Genomic DNA, 20,394 nt, shown 5'->3' with positions numbered 1-20,394 from the left:
AACTTAGGTGGGCAGAGAGGGAGGAACAGAGCACACACACAAGGATGCTTGGAAGCCAATGGAATCCATGCTTGCAATAAAAAGGCAGATCCTGATGCAAGAAAGCAAAGCAGTGATTGGCTGATATGTATTTTGGTTTCAGCAATGTATTTTAAAAATACAGAATACCTAAGCAAATGTGTATTGGATACAAAATACTTTCCTGAAAAGTATTTTGTATACAAAATACAAAAGTATTAAAATACATATTTTAAATATTTGTGTTTTAGATACTGCCCATCTCTGATGATGGGCAAGGGTCAAGAGAACACGTGGTAGGACGCACTGTTCTGAGCAGCTTGTTCACATCCTCAGGAGTCACAAACTGAAACTGATCCCATGTAACCACACTAGAGGAGTTACTGGATGCCCCCACAAAAGACTCTACTCCATCAATGATATCTAGGTCATCTTGACTATGAGAGATCTTGTCTACAAAAAACTCACTCAAAACCTCACAGCAGCTAACTGATGGTTCCAAAGCCAGGGCAGAAGAGGTCCATATAAGTCCTCTCACCACCAGGGGCGTAACAAGGCTAGAGTGGGCCCAGAGACAAAATTTTAAAATGGGCCCCTCGCAGATACACATACACACACTTCACATGTGACTTGCCTCTGGGGTGCCCCTCGAGGCATGGGGGCCCCCAGGCAGCCGCCTCCCCTTGCCTAATAGTAGTTACGCCCCTGCTCACCACCTTCAACAGTTCCCCTGGCTGTGAACCTGTGGATGCAATACATGCAGCAAAGACTTGCCACACATATTGCCAGAGCACAAGGTCTTCACTTGTGCTTTGTGTTGTAATCTGTTGGATTCGAGTCCTTCTCCACTTGCACTCTAGTCACCTAGCCACTTCAACACCTGCAGTTCTTCCATATACCATGGAGTTAATTTAGAAGCAGGTTGGAGAAGATGTTTAGGAGCGATCATGTCTACTGCCCTGGTGAGCTCATTATTCCATTTCTCTACCAGGGCATGAACAGGGTCTCTGGTAGAGCCAACATTTCTTGGAATCCTATTGGATCCAATAGTCTCTTTGGGCGGACCTTCCTAATAGGCCCTTTACCCCTGCAGAGGTAACTAGTGGCTGCAAGTTGAACCTTCCCCAAGTGGTGTTCCATCCATGACAATGGGGAAATCATAGAAGTCCCCACCATGGAACACCTTGATCAGAGCAAAAAAACCAAATCAAGTGTGTGACCCACATCATGTGTTGGTCCTGAGACCCCTTGGGAAATGTCCATAGCTGCTATAAACTCCCAAGCTGTACCTGACAACTTAGTCCCAAAGTAGACATTGGTCACCCACCACCATAGGCCTGGGTGTCTCCTGTGCCAACCCCACAACCAAATCCGACTGCTCAGTTAGGGATTCTGTTGGGCAGCGGGGTGATCGTTACACCAACAGAAGTCCCAATCTATCCTTGGTCCCAAGGATCAAGTACCCACATAGCCAGTGCTCTGATGGATCCTGGAAGGGAAGATGTCATTCTTATAGACCACAGCCACTCTGCCGCCCCACACGTGTCCTCTCACCTGCTCCACAACAGAGTATCTCGTCAGGAAAAACTGGGACCAAACTGGGCCATTAGCCTCTCCCAACCAGTTCTCTGTAATGCATACCAGACAGAGGTGCTCTTACCCCTGGACTCCAGGGTTGAAGTTCAGGGCCTCCACAGCCCCTGGGGCCCCCCAAATCCTCTTTAGTCTGTCCCGGTTGGTGTGGCCACCCAGCAGAGCATGATGATGCTTAATTCTCAGGGGTGGTGGTGGTGCTCCAGAGGCCTTTAGGTCCAGACTCCAAAATTACCTAGGTGCATCTCTGATACCAGATCAGGTCTCTGTAATGCATACTCCTCATCCATAATCTCGGAGAGACCACATTACTCCTTTGTTGATGGAGTTACACTGGCTGCCAATAGGTTTCCAGGCAAAATACAAAGTGCTAGTTATAACTTATAAAGCCCTAAACGGCTTAGGCCCTGGGTATTTAAGATAGCGTCTTCTTCGCTATGAGCCCCACCGCCCATTGAGGTCACTTGAGGAGGTCCGTCTCCAGTTGCCACCAACTCGTTTGGTGGTCACACAGAGACGGGCCTTCTCGGCTTCTGCCCCGAGATTGTGGAATGCGCTCCCTGCTGAGATACGATCCTCCCCATCTCTGGCAATTTTCAGAAAACACCTGAAAACACATCTCTTCAACCAGGCTTTCTCAGCTTTTAAAAACTTGTTTTTAAATTGTTCTGATTATTTAATTGTTGTTTTATGATGTTTTTAATTGTTAATCATTGTTTTATGCTTTATAATTTTTGTTTTAATAATTAACTGATTTTAATGGTGTTTTAATGTAAACCGCCCTGAGCCTTTTGGAAGGGCGGTATAAAAGTTTTAATAATAATAATAATAATAATAATAATAAAAAATCAAGTCATGGATAATTTCTTATTTATTTTGGGCTGACCTGGCATTGCAAAGGGGCAAGGTGAGGCTCTGTGGGTAGTTGGCACTGTTCCCCAGGGTCAAAGAGCTGACAGAGCAGCTGGAAGGGGAAACAGTTGTTAAGTTTCTGTTTTCCCTTCCCCTGAAACAGCCTTCTGACCTGCCAGCACTTTTTGTTCTTGTTACCCACTGCCACTGAGATAGCTGCTCCCTGCTGAGAACACAACCTTGTCTCTCCATCCTTAGATAGGCCTAGACACATCCCTCAGCCAAACTAATGAGAGAGGCAATCTCAACACAGACCACAAAATCCTTTAAAATGTTAACTGCCCCCAGCTCTCAATCCTACCACCAAAGGCCAGTCCCATGTGTGTATGTATTTAAAACATTTCTGTACGACCCAAAACTTGTGTCTCTGGGCGGTTTACAATTAAAATCATTTAAAATATTAAATTAATTAACAGTTAAAATCATTTAAAACATTAAAACATTTAAAACCCAATACTGAAAATATCAAAACTATAAATCTAATTAAAAGCCTGGGTGAATAAATGTGTCTTCAGTGCCATTTTAAAAGTTGCCAGAGATGGGGAGGCTCTTATTTCAACAGGGAGTGCAATGTTGTAAACCGCCTAGAGATGTAAGTTTTGGGCGGTATAAAAATATTTAAAATAAATAAAATAAATAAATTCCAAACTTCAGGGGCAGCAATGGAGAAGCCCTGTTCCCGAGTAGCTACCAGACGGGTTGGCAGCAATGCAGGCGCAGAGCCAGCCAAACGGTGGTCTTGGTCCAGGTCTGACCCCGCCCAGCGGCCCCTCAAGCGACATCATGCTCACAGGGCGTGGCTTGGGCTCTGTAAGAGCCCCGAGAGAACTCCCCCCCCCAATGAAAGGGCAGAGTTGGCTCGGGCTGTCCAGATCTCGAGGCTACACACAAAGGGGCGTGGCCTCACGCAACCCCCCCACCCACCCATGAAAGGGCAGAGTTGGCTCAGGCTCTCCGGATCTTGAGGCCACACGCAAAGGGAGCATAGCCTCAAAATCCAGAGAGCCCAAGCCAGTTCTGCCCTTTCATTTCAGGCAGCGCTTGCTGCTTGTAAGCACCTATTTCCTTTTCTCTCCCTCGATGGAGGGAGGGAAAGGGAAATAGAAGCTTTCAGGCAGCAAACACTTTTTGCTTTCAGGCAGCAAATGCCCTTTACCACTGCAGAGGTAATTAGTGGCTGTAAGTTGAACCTTCCCTAGCAGCAAACGGTGCCTGAAATGACAAGGCAGAGCTGGCTCGGGACTCTTCCGGAGCCTGGGCGGTGGGTGGGGGGAGTTCACTCGGGGCTCTTCTGGAGCCTGAGCCACGCCCCCCCGTGGGCTTCAGTGGCCCTGGTTCTTTGAACCCGTTCACACAATGGTAGCTCTGCCGCTGCAGCAACTGCAGATGAACCTCTCCAGATGAACAGGCATTGGGGCTTATGGCAAAGAAGACATTCTCTTAAATTCCCAGAGTCTAAGCTGTTTAGGGCTTTATAGGTCATAACCAGCACCTTGTATTTTGCCCGGAAATGTATCAACAGCCAGTTTAGATCTTTCAACACAGGAGTAATACGGTCTCTCCTAGATGACCCAGAGACCAACCTAGCTGCCGTATTCTGGACCAACTACAGTTTCCAGACTACGTATAAAGACTGCCCCACATAGAGTGCATTGTAGTAATCCACTCTAGAGGTTACCATCATATATACAACCATTTGCAGATCATTTATCTCAAGAAACGGAAGCAGCTGGCATATCAGCCGAAAGTGATAAATAGCACCTCTGGCCCCCACCTCAACCTGGGACACCAGGGAGAGGTTCGGATCCAGAATCATCCCCAAACTGCATAGCTGTTCCTTCCAGGGGAGCGTGACCCCATCCAGAACCGGCAGATAAAATCGTTTCCCAAGTTCCAACCCTGCACAATAAGTACCTCCGTCTTATCTGTTATGTCGGGGATCTCTTCCCAAGTAAGCAGAAGCAGCAACAGCAGGATGGGAAGTATGTTTATCTCTGCCTCCCCTCTGTTATAATACCATGCGTCTTTCCTTGCCTACATAGGTCCTGAGTTGCCACACTTTCCTGTCCCTCTCCTCCAGGCCCCCTGGGGATTGGGCAGCCCACTTCAGCCCGGGAAGAATCATGCCCTTGGAGAAGGATGAGCCCAGTTGGAAGAAACGAGCTGAAGACATCCGGGAGATCTATGAATTCCGGGAAGTGCTGGGCACGTGAGTCATGCAGCTACTAGGACCACTTGGGTGGGAGTGGGGACTGATATTCTAAGAGTTTATGTATATAACCAAGATTTAGAGTTAGTTAACCTGAGTGAACAGTCCTTGTCTGCATGAAGGAAACACTCCCAGTTGTTTTAGCAATAGCAATAGCAATAGCACTTACATTTATATACCGCTCTATAGCCGAAGCTCTCTAAGCGGTTTACAATGATTTTAGCATATTGCCCCCAACATTCTGGGTACTCATTTTACTGACCTCGGAAGGATGGAAGGCTGAGTCAACCTTGAGCCCCTGGTCAGGATTGAACTTGTAACCTTCTGGTTACAGGGCGGCAGTTTTACCACTGCGCCACCAGGGGCTCCTGGTGGAGCCCCTGGTGGAGCCACACATCCTTGCTGATTATTGAGTCATTCACTCACTACAATATATCTTTCTGTGCAACTTTGGATGCACCCATTAGAGATCCCTCGTGTTGTTTCCCTTCTCTCTTTTTGAAGAGATGGGTTGAGAATCTACAGTCGTCCTCTTGTTGACTCTCTTAATTCACTTCATATACAGCAGAGGTTCCCAACCTTGGATCCACAGATATTGCTGGACTACCACTCCCATCTCTCCCCTGCTACAATAGCCAGAGACTAAGTTTGGGAACCCCTGCTTGCTCTAGTGTACTGTCCATCACTTGAAGGCAATGTTTGAACAGTTTGAAAAACGTGCAAACATGGAAAACATGCTTTCAGCACCTTCTTATATCGCTGCTTCCTGATATAGGAGTTTCCCATATTCTGGGAAACACACAAACAGGGATTCGAACCAACAGCCTCCTGCTCTCTAGGCAGATTGCTTCCCCACTGCACCATTAGGTAAACCCCTCTTGTATACCAAAGAAAATCACTTGGCTCTGTGGTCGCCAGGAGTCGACACTGACTTGGTGGCACAACTTTACTTTACTTTAAAGAGGATCTAGAGAAGTGGAAAGCCATGTAATGGCGCAGTGAGGAAATGACTTGACTAGCAAGCCAGAGGTTGCTGGTTTGACTCCCCACTGGTGTGTTTCCCAGAATATGGGAAACTCCTATATCGGGCAGCAGCAATATAAGAAGATGCTGAAAGGCATCATCTCATACTATGTGGGAGATGGCAATGGTAAACTCCTCCTGTATTCTACCAAAGACAATCACTTGGCTTTGTGGTCTCCAGGAATTGACTCAGACTTGACGGTATACTTTGGAGAAGTGGGAGGAACTTCCTAAGCTTCAGTGAGGGGCAAATCAGGGCTACTGGACTATATCATTACCAACTTATTCAGAAGAGGATGATGTAAGAGCTTTGTCTTCCTTTTCTGACCACCTGTTAGCAAGGGCGGAGTAGAGGGTGGTTTGGGTTCAGATATGAAGGCATTTGCAGCTTTGTTGAAGCTCTTTGGCAGAGGAAGCCTCTGCATTTGTGCTCTCAATTCATCTCCCTTAGTCTTCGCCTCTGTTTTGTCTAGCTTGGCAGGGCACCGATTTTATATCTTAGTACATTTCTATATTCTGCCTTTTTTCTGTCGTGGAATTCAAGCTTCAGGGTTCCCAGGTGGCCACCTGCTTAGCTTCAGCAAGAGGACTGTATCACATGCACTTGAACCATCTCTGGGGCCCATAATACATTGTAGCGGCCACACAGAGTCCTTTCGCAAGCCTGATGCTGCCTCTGGTCCATCCTTGTTGTTAAGCCTTCCTCTCCTTTTGGATCTGACCATGTATAGTTCCCTCTTTCTGTGTGGAATTAGAGGCAAAAGTCTGTAAATGCTGCCTCCTCCAAGAAGGAGAGCTATCTCTGTGGACAGTAGGACTGGCATTAGGCATTTCAGCTCATAGAAAGCAAAATATTTCAGTTCTCTCCTACCGTTGTCTCTTCTCCCAGCTCCTGGACACACTGTCTGGTTTCACGCTCCCTGTTTCCCAGCACTATTGAAATCGCAGGGCAAGTTTCTTTTGTAGGAGAAAGCACTGAGGGATTATTGCATCTTTCTAATAGTCTGTTTGCTCTACCTGTAGATTTGTAAGCAGGTATTATCCTGGTGCAGAGCACTGTTGGTAGCATCTTTCCTTAAAAAAAAAAAATCAGACTTTTCTCAAACAGCAGAAGTTTGAGCCCCAAAGTGGCACTTGGAGAAGGAATTGCCTTCCATCTGCTTCAGCAACAAAAACAACCCCCCGCCCTACAGCTTTAGGCAGTCACCTAGTGCTGTCTCCTGTTGGATGGCCCTGGTGAGTGGCAATGCAGTGGGAACTCATGAATATTTTTGGTATCACATGGTCCCATTTGGAGGTGGTCTAGAATGTGGAGCCAAAGGGGAGACCGGAGGGGTGCTGCAGAGAGCATGCTTGGGGTACAGTCAAGTGAGAAGTCCCTTTGGAGCACCCGTTCCTCTCTTTCACTTTCCAGGCATGCTGTGGCTCGCATTTGTAACACGGCTGGGCTGACAGGTGGTGAATGTGTTTTGGAAACCTGTGGTCTCAAATATTAACTTAGGTCTTGGTCAATATTGACAGGGGACCTGGGGTTGCTGAAGTAGGTAGCTATCTAGAGTGTCCTGCTGTCTGTGGGGAGGGGACTTATCCAGGCTGCAGATTATTACGTGAGCACTGCAGAAGGGTTTCTTGGCTAACTCAGTAGCCATTTTTAGCTTTGACTTTAGCCAGCCCCATTGGATTAAAAAGAACTCATTGGTGGGGTCTTTTCAGGCAACTGCACAAGAAGGAATCCGTGTTTATTTTCAGGGTGGAGAAGAAACAACTTTGGCTTCCTCTCCAAACAATGCTTCCACCACCCCTTTACATTCCAAGTCAAATGTGGCTGTGATATAGGGCAAGGAATCTTATCTTGCAGCCCTGAGGTCAAGGGCTCTGTTTGACACCCAAGGTGGAGCTGGCTGGCAGGCAGGAAAGTAGCCCAGACGGGCTTGTTTGCAGAGTGGAGAGGCCATGGGGCTAAGACACTTAGACGGGATTAATGTGTTAATTACAGAAAGGATTAGGAGGGGAGGGCACACAGAGGTTGCCATCACCCAGTCTATGGAGAAAAACTGCCTGGAGTACTATTTCCCAGGATTGAAGCCCCTGAGATGCCCCATAATCCTCGGGGGCTCTTCCTTTACAGCACCCTCTCCTGCCAGTAGAGTTAATGCAGGCTGTGCAACTATACCGGGTTGAAGACTGATGCTGTCACTGTGTTTTTCTTTATACAGTACACTTAAGCTTTACATAGAACTGTATTGCATTTCATGTGCTTTGCATGCAGAAGGTCCCAGATTCAATCCCTGGCATCTCCTGTAGGGCTGGAATGAAATCCTGGAAAGCTGGTGCCAGTCAGCTTAGACCAGGGCTGTGCAACTTTGGTCCTCCAGCTGTTGTTAGACTACAACTCCCATAATTCCCAGCCACTGTCCAATAGTCAGGTATGGTGGGAGTTATAGTTCAGCATTTGCGGGGGGCAGAGTTGTGCAATCCTGATGTAGACAAGACTGAACTAGATGGACCAGAGATCTGACTCAGTATAATGATAAATCAATCTTTCAAGGACTAGGAGACATTTTGCTGTTGTTTTTGCAGTGGACTAACACTAACTCATCTACCCCTCTGGAAGTTGCTAGATTATGACACTGGTGCCATCGTACATGTGAATTTCAGTGTCACTTAAAGCAGGTTAGTTACTTTTGAACAGATGTTTAGCCAGCGTTTTTTGTACTTGCAGCTAGGGGGGTTACTTAGAGAGCGATAAAATCCATGCTTAGAAAGACAAAATGCATGCTTATTCTAAATAATGGCTTTATGTGTGGAAGTAGGCAGTGGCAGCTGTTTTGGATTATTCCATCTGGAATCGATGGGTGTCGTCTAGTTCAGGCAATGGGTAGGAGAGATGGGGGTAGCCAAACCAGACAGCAGATCTGCAACCCATCATCTTTAGCTGTGTACATTTGTCTTTCATTGGACCATAAAAAGCAGCTGGCAAGTGGACGTTCTCTGTGGGGCAAAAGGGTTTATAGGTTGCAGCATAAACTCGATAGTATTGGGGTGTGTTATATGATTTGGTGTGCTCTGTTGTACTTGGAGCAGCTGATCCCCCATAGTCTGCCCTGCCCTGTACCTCTTTTGCTTGAACAGTGTGTCTGTACAGATAACAAACCTTTCTTCCTGTGCCAGTGATGACGGAACTCTGGGGAACTTGCTAGGCCCTGAACCCAGGCTGCTTCTCCGCCCCCTTTTATCACTGTCAATATATGGGGCTGAGAAGCCAAAGAACTGCAACCACAAGACTGGAGATAAGCAGGGAGGAGGTCTGGGCAGCTTCCTCGGCCAGTTGGTGTACTTTGACTGAGGAGGGCACAGCCAAGGCCTGCAGAGAAAGCAGTGCATGTGTGTGTTCGTGCATGCATGCATGCGTGCACACGCGTGCCGTGGCATACCAGCACATGGGTTTCATCACAAGGAGCTCTCTGTAGGGAGTCAGAGGCACCATGCTTCTTGTCCCAAGACCCTGCATCATTCCTCTCTGGCAGAGCTGGCTCTGGGTTTAAAGAAGCTCTCAGGAAACTTCCCTCCATCGACCCCTTCCTACCTCAAGAGAGTTGCTTCGTTACCACCACATGAAGGCAGTGGGCACAAGGTGGTCTCAGGAATGGGCAGTGGGTCCTTGACAGCTGTCCAACAAGGCCAAGCCCTGATGCTGGGCCTCTCTAGGTCTTCCCCCTCCTTGTGTTTCCACAGATGCTGAAGGGTTTTCCTAATCTGCTCTTATGCTGAGCCAATGCATGACTCCTCCCGCCCTGTTTCCCTCCCAGGACACAGCGTGCCCGGAATCAGTGTTCCTCCTACCTGGCACACTCTCCCCATGCCTTGCCCAGCAATCCCTCTCCCCCCCCCGCCAACCACTTCCTCCTGGCACATTATCTCCTGCTGCCTGCCCGGTGCCATCTCTCACATGTGCTCCTATAAATAGCTGGATTCTGCAGGTTGCTGTGGTAACAGTGGCTGGGTGAGAGATCCAGCTGGGTGTAATGGGGAGGGGCTGGTGCTGACAGGATGGCAGGGCAAAATACGACAGGGGCTCACTTGCCTCCCTGAGTTTTGGGCTGACCTCACCCTCCTAGCTTAGCCTGAGCATTTTGCATCCCTGTGTTCTCTGTGCACCACATCCCTGGCCAAGCATGGGATGCCTGCGGCTGGGCAGACTCTCCTCTCTCACGTTTCCCCCGTCCATCTCTGTCTGTTCTCCAGGGGTGCCTTCTCAGAGGTGGTGCTGGCTGAAGAGAAGTTGACCCAGAAGCTGGTGGCCATCAAGTGCATTGCGAAGAAAGTGTTGGAAGGGAAGGAGACCAGCATTGAGAATGAGATTGCTGTGCTGCACAAGTAGGTGGTGTTTCTCCGCTTCCCTGTTCCCCACCTTGCTTATCTGACCCACCTTGCTGGATCAGATCAGAAGCCCATCTCGTCCAGCCCTCGGTCTAAAACAATGACCAGTCCAATGCCCCACAGGAAGCTCAGATCAAGATGGAGGCAGCCATCCCCTGTCCTTCGCCCATGCCCTGCTCCTGCACAAATATTCCCAGGGCATGCCTGCAGGGAGCTTCCTTCTCTCCTGGTTTGTTGCTTTTTTAGAGCACAGTCAGGAAAGTGGGAAGCAGACTGAGGGAAGAAAAACATGTGGGGTTTACATGTAATGTGGTCCAAGGTTCAATCTCTGTTTTTAAAAATCAATATTAAAAGTAACTGGCTGACATGAGGAAAATTACTCAAAGTAGTTCTATTTAAATTAAAAGGACAAGTTAAGCATTGCCTACTTTGTCTTTTCAGTTTTAATGGGACTAGTCTGAGTAATTTTCCTCCTCATTCCAGCCACTGTCTGGAAGCTTTGTGATCACCTTCCTAGGCTGATTGTCTCTCTCTTCCTGTTTCTCACTCTCTCCATATTTTTTCAGTGAAAGGGATTGGATAGCAGAATGACCAGTCCCTCACAGCAAAGCTCTGTGGTAGGAACACATGGGTAAGGGCCTGGATTTAGTCCCTGGAATCCTCAGTTGCTTCAAGCAATTTTCCTCTGCTCAGTTCCAACACTGGAAGTGAGTTGGGCTGGCGAGAAAATTGCCCAAAGTAACTGAGGATACCAGGGATTACATCCAGGGCCTTATTCATGTGCTGTACCACTGAGCTATGTGAATCAAAACACATGGCTGTCCCATCTTTTGGTCCTCCAGTGGCAAAGCTGGAAAAGGATCCCGAAGGGCTATTCCCAGCCAGAGTGGAAAGTTCTGTGCTAGAATGATCATTGGCCTGACTTCTAGATATTATTCCACCCTTCCTCCAAGGAGCTCTGGGCAGTGTGCTTCGGTTCTCTCCTCCCATTTTATTGTTATTATAATTCTATTAGAAAAGTTGGGAAGAGAGTCAGACTGGCCTAAGCTTACCCAGTGAGCTTTATGGCTGAGTGGTGATTTGAATCCAGTTCTCTCCACTCCTAGACTGATGTTCTGACCACTACGCTGCACTGGCTCTGCCATAGTACTAGGAGGTGCCATAGCTCATTGCTATGTTTCTTAACACAACATAACACTTCCATGGGTGCATGGGCTACTGCATCCCCACACACAGGCCAGGATTCCCTGTGCCTGGGGCTGGCATTCATGGCAAAGCAAAGAGTTTGGTATTGGGCAGAAAACTCAGTGTCCCAAGTGTTCCAGCTTGTGTGTGTTTGTTAAAAACCAAAGTTTCCAGTTATGGCTGCAGAGGGGGATGGGACTGAACATGTGTAGGTCAGGGGTGGATGGGGAGGGTGGGAGTTGTACTCCAACATCTGAGGACCAATGTTTGAGAATTCATGGTGTGGGCAATGCTTGGTGAAATCCCCGGGAGCCTAAGAAGAATGTGAGCAAGCTTTCTGTGGGTCAGGGAGACATACATGAGCTAGGGCTGGTAAAATAGGGCATGCACACCTGGAAAACCTTCACAGGAGCCCCTTCAGGCCCAAGGCCCATCCAGTCCAGCATCCTATTCCACACAGTGGCCCACCAGATGCCCCTGAGAAGCCCACAAGCAAGAGCTAAGGGCATGCCCTCTCTCCTTCTGTTGCTCCCCTGCAACTGGTATTGGGAGGCATCTTGCCTCTGAGCCTGGAGGTGGCCTATAGCCACCAGATTAGTAACCATTGATAGACCTGTCCACCATGAATCTGTCTAAGCCCCTTTTAAAGCCATTCAAGCTGGTGGCCATCACCACATCCCATGGCACAGAATTCCAAAGATTAATTATGTTCTGTGTGAAAAAGTACTTCCTTCTGTTGGTCCTAAATTTCCTGGCCTTCAGTTTCATGGGAAGACCCCTGGTTCTAATGTGAGAGATGGAAAAAGAATTATCTTTCCACTCGCTCTACTTCATGCATAATTTTATACATCTCTATCGTGCCCCCCTGTAGTTGCCTTTTTTCCAAACTAAAAAGCCCCAGATGCTGTAGCCTTGCCTCATAGGAGAGGTGCTCCAGTCCTCTGATCATCTTGGTTGTGCAGGTTGTGCAAGCAAGTGTAAAGTGATGCAGATTGGGGCAAAAAACAACAACTTCACATACATGCTGATGGGATCCGAGCTGTTGGTGACTGACCAGGAGAGAGATCTTGGGGTCGTGGTGGGAAGCTCATTGAAAGTCGTCTCAGTGCGCGGCAGCTGTGACAAGTGCTAATTCAATGCTAGGGATCATTAAGAAGGGGATTGAAAATAAAAATGCTGATATTATAATGCCCTTATACAAATCTATGGTGTAGCCACATCTGGAGTACTGTGTACAGCTTTGGTCACCATATCTTAAGGAGGACATTGTAGAACTGGAAAAGGTGTAGAAGAAGGCAAACAAACTGATCAGGCGCCTGGAGCACCTTCCTTATGAGGTTAGGCTACAGCATTTGGAGGTCTTTACCTTGGAAAAGAGGCAGCTATGGGGAGACATGATCGGAGTGTATAGACTTATGCATGGAGTGGAGAGGGTAGACAGAGAGAAATTTCTCTCTTTCACACAATACTAGAACCAGGGGTCACCCCATGAAACTAAAGGTTTGGAAATTTAGGACTGACAAGCGGAAGTACTTTTTTACACAGCACATAATTAATCTATTGAATTCCTTGCCATGGGATGTGGAGATGGCCACCAGCTTGGATGGCTTTAAAAGGGGCTTAGACAGATTCATGGAGGACAGGTCTATTTCAATGGCTACTAGTCTGATGGCTGTGGGCCACCTCCAGCCTCCGAGGCATGATGCCTCTCAATACCAGTCACAGGAGGGCAACAGCAGGAGATAGGGCATGCACATACCTCTTGCCTGTGGGCTCCGCAGAGGCATCTGGTGGGCCATTGTGTGAAACAGGATGCTGGACTAGATGGGCCTTGTGCCTGGTCCAGCAGGGCTGTTCTTATGTAATCCCCTTCCTAATGATCCCTAGCATGGAATTGGCCTTTTTCACAGTTGCCGCTTGCTGAATCGGCACTTTCAATAACCTGTCCACCATGACCCCAAGATCCCTCTCCTGGTCAGTCACCAACCGCTCAGATTCCATCGGTGTATATGTGGTTCAGGTTTTTTTTTGCCCCAATATGCATCACTTTAAAATTGGCAACATTGTTCTGCACTTTCCATTTTGTCGCCTACTCCCCCAGTTTGGAGAGATCCTTCTGGAACTACTCACAATCTTTTTTGGATTTCACTACCCTAAATAGTTTAGTGTCATCTGCAAATTTGGCCACTCCGCTGCTTATCCTAATTTCTAGATCATTTATGAACATGTTAAAGAGCACTGGTCCCAGTACAGGTCCTTGGGGGACCCCGCTTCTTAACTTCCCTCCTCACCTCCTTACTTTGCTGCACACCTAATTCTGGGTGCCTTGGTTTGAGTGAATGCAGTTTTGGAACAGTATACACACAGGTATGCTCATGTGCTGGAGATCCATTCCCTGACAGGTGTGGGCCATCAGCCCTGATATATCTATACTTCTTGCACGTCAAAAGCCTTCTACATGTCCTGATAATTTCCTAGTCCCCATATCTGGACTGGGGTATCAGCCTTTCTGAAAATAACTCAGCTTGGCACTATGCAATGTCTCCTTGTGCCCAGAGTAAACCACATGACCATTCCCGTGCACCTCTGATGCTCTGTGAGGACACCAAATCTTTGTCACCTGGCATGAAGCTTGCTCAGGAAGTTTCAGGAGGAGTTGCTGTATCTGGTGTCTCCATCAGAAAGCCACATCTGACCAGTTCACTGAAGGGTGAAACTGTGACAGACACCTCAGGCCTGGCCTCTTAGTGTTTCTGGGACTGACCCATGCAGAGGCAGCTGACCGAAGAAGAAGAAGAAGAAGAAGAAGAAGAAGGCGGCTGTTCCTCACGCAGCCTAACATCCATGATGAAATTATGTTCACAAACTGGCACAATTGGTGACTGTGAGATGAGAAGTCATTAATCTGTGGTAGAGGGATGTGTTTTGCATGTAGGAGGTCCCAGCTTCAATCCTGGGTGTCTCCAGGCAGGGCTGGGAAAGATCCCTCTCGGAGGCCCTGGAGAGCTGCTGCTGCCAGTTAGAGCAGACAGAGCTGGCCTAGATGAACGAAGGGTTTGACTCAGTCTGAGGCAGCTCTCGAGTGACTTCCGAATGCTCAGAACCTTTAGGGGGCTCCTCGGTGGATTCCCAAGTGGTAGCGCTCTTCTGTGGCCAGCACAGTCCCCCCACCCCCACAACGCAATGGCTGTTGCCTCTCCGTTTGGGTACACCGTGTCTCCCTTGTGTTTCTTTTTAGATGCACGTGCTCTGGGGACAGGGAACCTTCCTGTTCTCTTTTCTACGTAAACCGCTTTGAGAATGTTTTCATGAAAAAGCAGTATATAGAGTAAATATTTATAATAAGAAAACGTGCAGCAGCTACTCAGTTTTTGTGGGGGATCAAATGCCGCCCCCGCATCCCCAGTAGGGGATGTTGCTAGAAATGTGCATTCTCCCAGCACTCCTCAAGCTGTCATATTTTTGTTGCTTGGAAAAGGTGTTTTTTCTGCCTTACTGCTGCTCTCCCAGCAAGCATCCCTCTTTTAAAAATGAGTTGTTCTGACTATGTGAGTATCGTTTATCGATGTACAAGACAGATCTCATCTATGTGTGGATGCTGAAGGTTGCCAACTGGGAAGTTGGGCAAGATTGGAGGGTATCTACCAAGGAGACCCTCTACCCCCCAATGGGAGGAGATCTGGTCCTGTGGTAACAAGAATGCATTGACCCCATTGATAAGAAGGGCCCACCCTGGTTTGCCTTTGAATAGGAGACGACGACATGTGTGAGCACTCTGTAAGATATTCCTCTTAGATGTCAGGGCCGCTCTGGGAAGAGCATGCAGAAGGTTCCAAGTTCCCTCCTTGGCACCTCCAAGATAGGGCTGAGAGAGACTCCTGCCCGCAGCCTTGAAGAAGCTGTTGCCAGTCTGTGTAGACAATGCTGAGCTAGATGGACCAGTCATCTGAATTGGTATAAGGCACCTTCCAGTGTTTCAAACCATCAAACATAAAAACCTCAGTGGTGAAGGGTTGCACCTGCCCACATCCAGGGAGGAGAGCTGGTCTTGTGGTAGCAAGCATGACATGTCCCCTTAGCTAAGCAGGGTCTGCCCTGGTTGTATATGAAAGGGAGACTAGAAGTGTGAGGACTGTAAGATATTCCCCTCAGGGGATGGAGCCTCTCTGGGAAGAACAACTAGGTTCCAAGTTCCCTCCCTGGCATCTCTAAGCTAGGGCTGAGAGAGATTCCTGCCTACAGTGCAACCTTGGAGGAGCTGCTGCCAGTCCGACAATTCTGAGCTAGATGGAACAAGGGTCTGACTCAGTTTATGGCAGCTCCCTGTGTTCCTAAGCATGCCCTTGGGCCCACCCATTTTGCCAGCAAATGAGAGCTTAGTCCATGACTAAATGATCATTTGGATGATGAAATAATACCTCTCCTCTCTTGTCACCAAAACAGTGGTAACTTTGCAGGCTTCTCATAATTTCCCATGAATTTTAATGAGTCATCAGACTCAACCTGCTGGCCACTTCTGGTAATGTCACAAGTGACATTATTCCGCTCCCCCACCCATGCTGTTTTATGACCAGTAACACATTACTATAACCGCTCTTTAGAAGCTGAACCACTTGTGTGGAAGTTCTTGGATAAAACCCTTTACAAACACAGTGAAACAAACTCTGCCTAATCCCAGCAATTTGAGACACTTCTAGACTGGGAGCTTTTTGTGCTACCCAATGGTTACTTTTCCGCTTTCACTTTCATCCAGAATTGCAACTCGCTTTCCATGCTTGAGGGTATAGTGCTTTTTCTGTGTTTACATCCACACTAATGGGCAGGCTATGGGATCTGTTAGAGTAGCCTTGCCCCTTCAGGGAAGCTGAGATGTTGAACAAGTATATAAACATTTGGTCAGGTTAAGGCGGAGAGGTGGACAGTGGAACCCTGACCGAACCCTTTCCTAATCAACATGCCCTCTCTTTCTCTGCCAGGATCAAGCACCCTAATATTGTGGCCCTGGATGACATCTATGAGAGTGGGGAGCATCTCTACCTCATCATGCAACTGTGAGTCGAGGAGTGGGGAACTGGAAGCCCCAGCTTCAGGGTGTGTGTGTGTGTGTGTGTGTGTGTATCGCAGCCTGGCATGCTATGTGTGTCTGAGCATGTCAGTGGTGCTTATAAGTAGATTTAATCTTAGCCACTCACCAGCAGGGGGTGTCTCAGCTCATGTGCTGTCTTTGTCCTCCATTGTAGAGTCTCAGGTGGGGAACTCTTTGACAGGATTGTGGAGAAGGGGTTTTACACCGAGCGGGATGCCAGCCAGCTCATCCAACAGATCCTTGATGCTGTCAAATATCTGCATGACATGGGCATCGTCCATCGTGACCTGAAGGTGGGTGTGCACACCTGTGCAGGGATGTCCACTTGTCATAGTCACATCAGGATTTAGATGCACACATGCAGAAATGGCTGGCATTCTCTTCATCATCTTGAAACTATATCAGGTTCCTTCAGCTGCCTTTGACTGGGAGTTCTGCCTAGCCCTGTGATACCAAGTTTTAGGTATCTTGTCAAGATCTCTTTGTTTTACTGGACCAATGGCTTAGAGTGAGATTGTTTGCAATATGTCCTTGATTGCCTGCAATATGTCCTTGGTGCAGAATTTACTTTGTTTTGTTAGAATGTGATTTTGAATATATATGTGTGTTTGTTGTTTTCATTGAAGGATTGTTTTGGTTTTATAAACATCTCCATTTCCCCTCTCTGTCCCACCCCCTTGCCCATTTACCATCCTCCACTCCTCTCCTCTGACATAAACTTATAAACATGCATAAAAATAGTATAAAAATTAAAATAAAAACACAAGCAAATATATACATAAGGAAAATATACATCATACTGTATTCTTCTGGTCCACAGCTAGAAGTTGCACAGTTGACTTCCTTCCCTAGTAGAATCCAAATGGCATCTAGATTGTGTATAGTTCCTGGAATTCACCCCACACATCCTCAAATATTTCTAGATTTCCTTACCTCATATGAGTGGATTGCTGTAAAGCCGCTTGGTTTTTTAATGTGTTGATTTTTACCGCTTTAGGTACATTTTTGAAGAAGAGTTGTTTATACATTTTAATAAATGTATACAATTAGGCAGAGGCACCTTTAATAGTGGTGATTCTCTTTATATTAAGCAGGGGGAGAACAACTGGCCCTATACAACTCAGCACAGCATCTCTCCAGCGGCTGTTGCTGATGTCTACCTTGTGTTTCTTTTTATAGACTGTGAGCCCTTTTTGGAGACTGGGAACCATCTTCTTCTATGTATGAATTCAGATGACTGTCAGTGGCCTGAAGTAGGGAACATGTTGGTAAAATGCCAGCAAACAGAAGTGTGATGTCTGAATTCATCCAAGTCCAGTTCCCAAGATTCTCCACCCAATCTTGGTTAGACTCGTTGGGAGAATCTTGAGAACCAGACTTGGATGGGTTTAGATGTCATAGGAAGCTGCCTTATACCAAGTCAGACTATTGGTCCATCTAGCTCAGCATTTTCTACACAGACTGGCAGCGGCTTTTTCAAGGTTGCAGGGAGGAGTCTCTCTCTGTGTGTGTGCCCTATTTTGGAGATGCCAGGGAGGGAACTTGGAACCTTCAAGCATGCAGATGCTCTTCCCAGATTGGCCTCATTCCTTGAGGGGAATAACAGATGTAGTCTCCCATTCAAATGCAAACCAGGATGGACCCTGCTTAACAAAGGGGATGATTCATGTTTGCTACCACAAGATCAGCTCTCCTCTCATCATGCCCACTAGGAGCACGCACTCTCACTTGCTGGCATTTTACTGACTTGTTCCCTACTTGTAGACTTGCTGGTGCCTGTCTGAACCAGTTCAATGTAAACCACTTTGCGTTTTCCCTTCCACTGCCCCTTAAAGATCTGTATGGCTTTCCCCCTTTTTGTAGTGCTTGTTCTGCACTGACAGCAAATAATGTGGCTTAGGGCAAACACCTGCATGTGTGACTGTGAACTATTAAGTTACTGGGGTCCTATTAGGCTTTGTGCTGCCAAACTGTTGGTTCATAATCAGGAAAAACCAACAATCTAAAAAATATTACTTTGTCTTTTATGTCTTGAGATTAGTATCTTGAGGTTTATATATTCAAATATTTGGGCAAATGGACTCTAGTTTGTCAGGTTTGCTGGGACAAGAGAATAAGACCTGTGATGGCTGCCATGAGGATGAAAACACACTTTAGGAAGACTTCCTGCCCAAGTCATCTTTGTTTAAGGCTATTGGAATGATTTTATGCTGGCTTTTAGGGAACTTTGGTGTTCCGTGGAAGCTTCTTGGTAGTGGGTGTGTTGCCCATCATGAACAATCAGGATACCCCAGGGTCCTCAGACTTGGGTCCCCAAATGTTGTTTGACTACAACTCCCATCATGCCCAGCCACAATGGGCAGCCTGGAGATGATGGGAGTTGTAGTCCAACAACATCTGGAGACCCAGTTCTGAGAACTCCTGGGCTACTCCTTTCTCCCTTGCTTTTTCTTTTGCTTGGAACTCACTAGCATCTCCTTTCTTCCTTCAAATAGCTTCTTAAAATCCACCTTATCTGTGAAGCCTCTGGCATAAAGTCTTAGTCTCCATTCCCAATCTAACTAAGCTCAAGTACATATAACTGAAACCATAGCATGTTCTTCTGCTGTTTACCCTGCCTCTGTTTCCCGTCCTCTGTTGTCTCCCTTCTTACAGTATCTAAATTATAAGCCCCTAGGAGACAGAGACCTGTCCCCTCACGCTTTGTAAAGTGCCATGTACATGGGAGGCATTATATTAATACATAATACCCAAATTACAGCTTCCCTTAAAACATGAATGCATTAAGATGCCTTGTACTGAATCAGACCATTGGTCTCAACCCTGCTATCTCCGAGATTCTTTAGCTGAACTTATGCATGAAACCCATGTGCTTTACCCCATGCTAGGGTCCCTCCCTGCCTTATACTGGGTCAGCCCATTGGTCAGGGGCGTAGAAAGGTTGGAGTGGGCCCAGAGACAAGATCAGCTCCAGGTCTTAACACTCACATCAATTTCGGAGGATGAATACAACTGAAGGAAGCCCGGGTGGGTGCGTGGCTGGGGGAGTCAGTCATGTGACTTGCCTCTGGGCCCCCTCAAGGCAACTGTCTCCCCTTGCCCTATTATAGTTACGCCCCTGCCATTGGTCCATTTATCCCAGTCTTGTCTACTCCAGCTGTCAGCCGATCTCAGGGAAGGATCTTTGCCAGCCCTATCCCTGAGGTCCTTCAACTGGAGAGGGCAGGGATTAAACCCAGGAGCAGGGGGTCAGCATTGTGCACAGCTGGCTTCTACTTTAAATTTGCAGAACTGTGTTTTTTTCAGAGCTTGGCTGACTGCAGTGAGGGTGCTTTCAGAGTAGCCCCTCTGCTATAAAAATGTTATGTCTGCCTTCACCCTTAGATTACCAAACGCTATTCCCTGCAGAAAGCGGTACTTTTGAAGGTCTTCCTTCAAAGTCAAGGGAACAACATTGCCTTTTTCATAGGATATGCTTCCAATCCAGTGGCAGTTGTGGTACATCCTGTTTCCATGTAACAGATGGAAGAACAGAGTTGATATGGAGGGATATTTGTAAGCTTTTTTAAAAAAAAGTCCTCCATAATTGTATTAAGCTAGATGATTAGTCCAGGTTCTCTTCATTTTTCTTTTCAGAAAAAAAAAAGTTACATAAGCAGCTTCCTAGCCATTTAAGGGAGTTTCTTGCCTGATCTTCCTTCTACTTGGACTTTATGCTGAAGCAATCTGAAGCTTTCTGCTTGGATCTTCTGCTGAACAACAACTATATATGATCTAAGACTTTCTGCTGAAGCAGAAAGTTCTATTGCCACAGCAGGACTTCCTACAGCATATATTGTTGTTGTCAGTTCCATCTGGAAAAAATGCTGATTAGGATATTTTTCAACTTAATAGAGGGGTAGGGAGATAGTTCCTTTCAGTTTGGCTGACCAGGAGGAAGTTCCTTACTAGTCTGTCACTCTCTGCATTTTTCTTCAAAGAGGGGTGA

At 47.1% G+C, this 20,394-nt stretch overlaps 1 protein-coding gene across 7 annotated transcripts in view; it reads left to right on the top strand.

Moving 5' to 3' along the window:
* Nucleotides 1-20,394, top strand: part of CAMK1 (calcium/calmodulin dependent protein kinase I) — a 54,104-nt gene that overhangs the window by 7,601 nt on the left and 26,109 nt on the right. For 5 of the 7 annotated variants that reach the window (XM_053301587.1, XM_053301588.1, XM_053301586.1 and 2 more), the window contains exons 2-5: nucleotides 4,566-4,732; nucleotides 10,001-10,132; nucleotides 16,297-16,371; nucleotides 16,561-16,699. In XM_053301587.1, the coding sequence (XP_053157562.1) occupies nucleotides 4,647-4,732; nucleotides 10,001-10,132; nucleotides 16,297-16,371; nucleotides 16,561-16,699 (432 nt within the window). In that variant the 5' untranslated portion in view covers nucleotides 4,566-4,646. The remainder of the gene's footprint in view (nucleotides 1-4,565; nucleotides 4,733-10,000; nucleotides 10,133-16,296; nucleotides 16,372-16,560; nucleotides 16,700-20,394) is intronic. The other 2 variants (XM_053301584.1, XM_053301589.1) reach the window with 1 other exon arrangement.

Source organism: Hemicordylus capensis, chromosome 2 (genome assembly GCF_027244095.1).
Source record: "Hemicordylus capensis ecotype Gifberg chromosome 2, rHemCap1.1.pri, whole genome shotgun sequence".
Classification (NCBI taxonomy): domain Eukaryota; kingdom Metazoa; phylum Chordata; class Lepidosauria; order Squamata; family Cordylidae; genus Hemicordylus; species Hemicordylus capensis.
The sequence above is the reverse complement of the archived record's forward strand: the minus strand, read 5'-3'. Positions and strand labels throughout refer to the sequence as shown.